This window comes from Oncorhynchus tshawytscha, linkage group LG12, assembly GCF_018296145.1.
Source record: "Oncorhynchus tshawytscha isolate Ot180627B linkage group LG12, Otsh_v2.0, whole genome shotgun sequence".
NCBI classification, from domain to species: Eukaryota; Metazoa; Chordata; class Actinopteri; order Salmoniformes; family Salmonidae; genus Oncorhynchus; species Oncorhynchus tshawytscha.
In genome coordinates, this window is record NC_056440.1 from 47,090,944 (window position 1) to 47,097,523 (window position 6,580).

At 40.7% G+C, this 6,580-nt stretch overlaps 1 protein-coding gene across 2 annotated transcripts in view; it reads left to right on the top strand.

Moving 5' to 3' along the window:
* Positions 1-1,617: 1,617 nt before the first annotated feature.
* LOC112263418 (AP-3 complex subunit sigma-1) overlaps positions 1,618-6,580 on the top strand; it is a 44,515-nt gene continuing 39,552 nt past the window's right edge. The window contains exon 1 of one of the 2 annotated variants that reach the window (XM_024439599.2): positions 1,618-1,956. In XM_024439599.2, the coding sequence (XP_024295367.1) occupies positions 1,888-1,956 (69 nt within the window). In that variant the 5' untranslated portion in view covers positions 1,618-1,887. The remainder of the gene's footprint in view (positions 1,957-6,580) is intronic. The other variant, XM_024439598.2, reaches the window with a different exon arrangement.

Sequence of the window (6,580 nt, forward strand, 5' to 3'; positions counted from 1 at the left end):
TTTTTTTTGTCATTATTTGCAAATACTTGGGGCGCGTTCCTCTGCTCAGACATTGCTTACACCTGCCAGATTTTACGCCAACGATATATATTTTTTTACGTATCAGCTAACCACATCATATGATATAGCTATCTATGGCGTTATTTTCAGGCCTATGACATGGACAGGCCTATGACGTGGACCATGGCTGCAACTCTACTTGTTCATGTCCATTAATCATTCTTCAAATATCTTATTTGGTTAATATCCTAAAAGTCATCCCTAAGACGAAAACACATAAAATGGTCTGCAGTCTGCCAGAGATGGCAATACCCTCCATACATTTTTCTTTGTACTTCCATTCTCCCACAAAATTACTCAAGCATGTTTCAGTTTATGAAAAACCTTCTGCAAGGCCCCTTTTATCCAAAATCAACCCCTTGCCTCAAATCCTGCACACTTCTTGATGGCCCCTCAAGATAGCCGTATGTTAGAAGAAGTGCTTTGACGTGAGGGCGCAAGAATGGCGTTAAGTTCAGACCTTCGTCTCCTGATTACATACCTTCATCTCCTGGATACAAACCAAGTAAACTTACCTAGAAGTCTATTTGCTCTCTTGAGGATCTTGAAATAGAGTCAGTTTGCAGGTTGGACTGGTAGGAGTGACATTTTTGGAAAGAGTGAATTCTTGCTTTTTGGCTAACCCATACGTTGTGTCAAGCTTGGTTAAGGACAAACTGGGAATGGTTACATCTGTGAACGTTTCAATAATTGGAATTGTTTGAATGTTTTGTGCATCCTCCACCCAGAGGAAACTGTCGCTTTGAGTCATGCATCTCAGGTTTCAACCTGAGTGATTAGTGGGGTAGAGGTGGATCAAATGAAAAATAATATTCCTGGTGTTTGTGACACCCACCGTTTGGTGAGACTTAGGTTCTCAGTTACGCCATTGGGTCTAAGTCTCATTGAGCTTTGACACATATTTTCTACCTGATATAAGGTCAGGTTTGTTTACATTGGCTATTCTGTGAGGGCCTGTTCCGAACTTTAGGTGCTAAGGATTCAGACATGTTGCAGCAGTGTGTAGAAGGGAGATCCCACGATGTGAGAAATGTTCAGGAGGGTATAGTCAGATGGAGTGTAAAGTTGTGATCGAGAAAGCACTGTGTCAACTGTGGGGGTGCCCATGCAGCTGGTGATCCGAAGTGCACTGTAAGAGAGACAGGTTGAGATTGCCAGAGTTTTGAGTGGGGCAGAATGTTTCCTATGCAGAAGCAGCGAAAAGAATAAAGGATATCCCAAGGGTGAGTTATTTGACTGCAAGCCCCCCCCCCCCAGTGAGCATGCCTAGGCATGAAAAGACAGAACCAAAGAGGATGAGTTTTAATAAAGTAAGATTTATTGCTATGGTCATTAATTGGAAATCTCAGAAGATTGATTTGGTGGGTAAGCAGCAGATACGTTTTTGGGTGACAGCAATTTTAGTGCAGAAGAACTACAGGGGTTGTAAAATGTGCTATTCACACTGTGAAAGGCAGCAACATCCAAGTCTGCCGGAAAACTACACGAAGAAGAAGATCGCTAGGACTTTTCCGCCATTTTGGTAACACTATCCAGTGGTTTCAGATCTAATAAAATTGGACATCTCCAGCTGTCTCACGTGTCTTGAAGGAGGTGGTAGAGGTTGAGTTCTGACTGGTCAAATGAAACGTTTACCATCGCAGTTTGACCCACCACGGCTGCTGTAGTTAGAAGAAGATTAATGGGTTTTGACGTGGAGTATTTCCGCAAAAACTGGATTGAGAAGCGACATGTAATTTAGCTGGTTGCCGTTTTAGCTAGCTAGATTGAAACGGATTTTAGGGTCCCAGGTATACCATTTTTGTTCGCCCCTCATAAAACAACATCATGATTAAAGCCATACTAATATTCAACAACCATGGAAAACCTCGGCTTTCTAAATTCTACGAGCATTACGTGAGTATGCGAGTGCTTCTAATCTACTAGCTAGTAACGGTTAATAGCAAACAAATCTGTCACACAGTTAACGTTAAAATGATCTAGCTAGATAACGTTAGATACTGTACGTTACGAATCCAGTAAAGTTCAAGAGTAACTAGCTAACTAACTACACTGGGACTCTCGTAACGTTACTTATACAAAAGCTTTGTTTGATGTGACATCATAGCTAGCTAACAATAGCTATTTCATTTTGGGCTGACAACTAGCTAACGTTAACTAGTTAGCTATGGCAATGTTGTTAGCTAAAACTTAGTTGTGCTAATTAACTGCATCATTATTGAAAACAGCATTACTTGTTAGCTAACGGTACTAGTCATATTCTGAAACGGTGTAATTTGAGATCTGGGCCGGTTTCCCAAAACCAATTATATTGAAAGTTCACCCATTTTGCCTTATTACATGTGATTGTAGTTGATCCCCCAAACTGATTTTTTTTTTACACTTTGTTTCTTTAGTCATCACTTGACAGACAATGGATTATGAAAATGTGTCTAATGTTAATCACTCCAAACCAACTCATATTATACTGAACAATATAAACACTACATGCAACAGTTAACGATTTTATTGAGTTAGTTCATATAAGGAAATGTCAATTTAAATAAATTAGGCCCTACTCTATGAATTCCACATGACTGTGCAGGGGCGAAGCCATGGCTGGGCCTGGGATGGCCCAGCCAATCAGAATGAGTTTTTCTCCACAAAAGGGCTTTATTACAGACAAATACCCCTCAGTTTCATAAGCTGTCCGGGTGTCTGGTTTAAGACAATCTTGCAGGTAAAGAAGCCAGATGTGGAGGTCCTGGGCTGACGTTGTTAACACATGGTCTGCGGTTGAGGCCGGTTGGCCAAATTTCTAAAACAATGTTGGATGCAGTTTATCGTTGAGAAATTAACATTCAATTCTCTGGCAACAGCTCTGGTGAACTTTCCTGTAATCAGCATGCCAATCGCACGCTCCCTCAACTTGAGCCGTCTGTGGCATCATTGTGTGACAACTGCACATTTTAGTGGCCTTTTATTGTCCCCAGCACAAGGTGCACCTGTGTAATGATCATGCTGTTTAATCAGCTTCTTGATATGCCACACCTGTCGGGTGGATGGCTTATCCTGGCAAAGGAGAAATGCTCACTAAAAGGGATGTACAGAAATTTGTGCAAAACATTTGAGAGAAATAAGGTTTTTGTGCATATGAAACATTTCTGGGGTATTTTATTTCACCTCATGAAACATGGGACCAACACTTTGACATATATTTTTGTTCTGTTTACAGTACCAGTCAAAAGTTTGGACACACCTACTCATTCAAGGGTTTTTCTTGATGTTTACTATTTTGTACATTGTAGAATAATAATGAAGACATCAAAAGTATGAAATAAATAATAAATCTGAGTTTACATTGGCGCCTTACGTTCAGAAGTTCCAAAACATCCTTTGATTTGGCAGAGAACCACATCAATTTACAGGAATACTCATAAATATTTCTAAAATATACAACTGTTATGCATGGAATTTTAGATGCACTTAATGCAACCGCTGTGTCAGATTTCAAAAAAACTTTACGGAAAAAGCAAACCATGCAATAATCTGAGTCGGCGCTCAGAGCCCAATCAAGACACAAATAGTCGCCATATGATGCAGTCAACAAAAGTCATAAATAGCATTATAAATCTTCACTTACCTTTGCTGATCTTTGTAAGAATGCACTCCCAGGACTCCCACTTCCACAAGAAATGTTTGTTTTGTTCGGTAATGTCCATTTATGTCCAAATAGTTACTTTTGTTAGCGCGTTTGGTCAACAAATCCAAAGTCACGAAGCGCGTTCACGAAAAGCAGATGAAATGTCAGTTCCGTAACAGTAGAAACATGTCAAATGATGTATTGAATCAATCTTTAGGATGTTTTTAACATATCTTCAATAACGTTCCAACCGGAGAATTCCATTGTCTTCAGTAGTGTGATGGAACAGAGCTCCCTCTCATGTGAACGCATGGTCAGCTCATGGCAAACCTTACTCATTCCCTTCTCCTTCGGCCCCACTTCACAGTAGAAGCATCAGACAAGGTTCTAAAGACTGTTGACATCTAGTGGAAGCCTTAGGAAGTGCAACATGACCAATACCCCACTGTATCTTCAATAGGAGCTGAGTTGAAAATCGACCAACCTCAGATTTCCCACTTCCTGGTTGGATTTTTTTCTCAGGTTTTTGCCTGCCGTATGAGTTCTGTTGTACTCACAGACATCATTCAAACAGTTTTAGAAACTTAATAATATGCATATTCTAGCAGTTATGGCTTTGTAGCAGGCCGTTTACTCTGGGCATGCTTTTCATCCAGACGTGAAAATACTGAAAATGCTAATAATAAGGTATTGCATTGATTATATGCATCGCAGGACAAGCTAGATAAACTAGTAATATCATCAACCATGTGTAGCTAACTAGTGATTGTTTTTTGTAAGATAGGTTTAATGCTAGCTAGCACCTTACCTTGGCTCCTTGCTGCACTCGCATAACAGGTAGTGAGCCTGCCACGCAGTCTCCTCGTGGAGTGCAATGGTAATCAGCCATAATCGGTGTCCAAAAATGACGATTACCGATTGTTATGAAAACTTGAAAATGTCCCTAATTAATCGGCCATTCCAATGACTCAGTCGACCTCTAGTATAAAGGGTGTTTGTGTTTGTGTGTGTCACCAGATATCAACCCAATTGAACCCTTGTGGGAGATAACCTTAACCACACTCCTAACCTCATGCCTAACCTTAAAGACCAAAAAGCTGTTTTTGCACATTCCTTTTCTTGAAGTCGAAGTTCCTGTAGCCAAAGTCTACGCCCCTTCGTCGGTGATTGGTCAACAGTACTACTCCTAGTGGGAGTGGGAACATGCAGTGTGTGTTCTCATTCAAGGAGAGAGAACTAGTTTTCATTAGTGATGTGCAGTTTGCAATTTTAACGTCTTTGTACTGAATCAGTAGTTTGAGTGACTCGTTCATTTTAGTTGTTCTTTTGACCTGCCGGCCACCGACCACAGCAGGATTAATATGCGCTCATTCGGCTAAGCGGCACCGGGGAAGTGCTCTGACCAAATAGATCATGCTGCAGGCAGCAATAACATGGAGAAGAAAAATACATGTTTTGAACTGGTAATTGATTGCATGGTGCAAGAAGGAATGCAATTAATTGATTATTGAATATTATGATAGACACCTTTTTGTAGAACCAAAACATACACAGTCTGTGCTCAACAAACTCGATTTGAGAGCGAATCGTTTGTGCTTCGGTTCAAGCAATATTTAGCATATCACCCTTGAGCAATGCATTCAACCAAGAATCTTTCACAAACTCATCTAGTTGCGCCCACAACTAGACCTCCTTTCAAATGTATAAATAATATTGTATGCCTAGCAAGCAACAAATGTACGTTTAAAGCATACATTTACAAGTCTTTGTCACAAATGACAGCTCCATTGTTTATGGTGAAAGACAGGCTGGTAGAATTTTCAGTTCATCGTTCACCGGTAGGGGGTCCTGCGTCCTCTGGGCATTACTGACTCAAATGAACAAAATTATTTGAAAGATTTGTTCTTTTGACTGAACAAGTCAAAGATCAGATTAAGTAAAAAGAGCTGAAATTCCCATTACTGGTTTTCATGGCAATTTTTTTCACTTGAGAAATACTGCGCAAAACATCTTGGGTAGATGTACAATTACATGAGTAAGGGCGTCCGCATGCTTCCCATCTGAAAGTTGGTGCATATATTATGATGACGTTTTGGTCTTCGGCAAATTATTTCTTGGCTTTTCGTTCATGTTTATTTTTTTATTGAGGAAAACCCAAGTTCGGTAGCTGAAGTCTACACCCCTTTGTCTGTGATTGGTCAAGAGAGATTTTTCAATTAAGTATTTGCATTTATTATGGATCACAGCAGCAACTCATCCTGAGGTCCGGCAACATTAAGGCAGTTATACAATTTTAAAAACATTACAGAATTCACAACACACTGTGTGCCCTCAGGCCCATACTCCACTGCCACATCTACAACGCATAATCCATATTTACATAGGGCGCATGTTATCATGTTACTTCACAGTCCCCGCTGTTCCATAAAGTGGATTTTTACCTGCTTTTATAATCTCATTCTACAGCTTGCATCAGTTACCTGATGTGGAATAGAGTTCCATGTAGTCATGGCTCTGTGTAGTACTGTGCGCCTCCCATAGTCTGTTCTGGACTTGGGGACTGTGAAGAGACCTCTGGCATGTCTTGTGGGGTATGCATGGGTGTTCGAGCTCTGTGCTAGTATTTTTAAACCGACAGCTCGGTACCTAAAGCTTATCAACACCTCTTATAAAAACAAGTAATGAGGAAATCAATCTCTCTTCCACTTTGAGCGATAAGAGATGGACGTGCATGTCATTGTTAGCCCTCCGTGTACTTCTAAGGGCCAGCCGTGCTGCCCTGTCATGAGCCAACTGCAATTTCCCCAAGTCCTTCTTTGTGGCACCTGACCACACGACTGAATAGTAGTCCAGGTGCGACAAAACCAGGGCCTGTAGGACCTGCCCTGTTGATAGTGT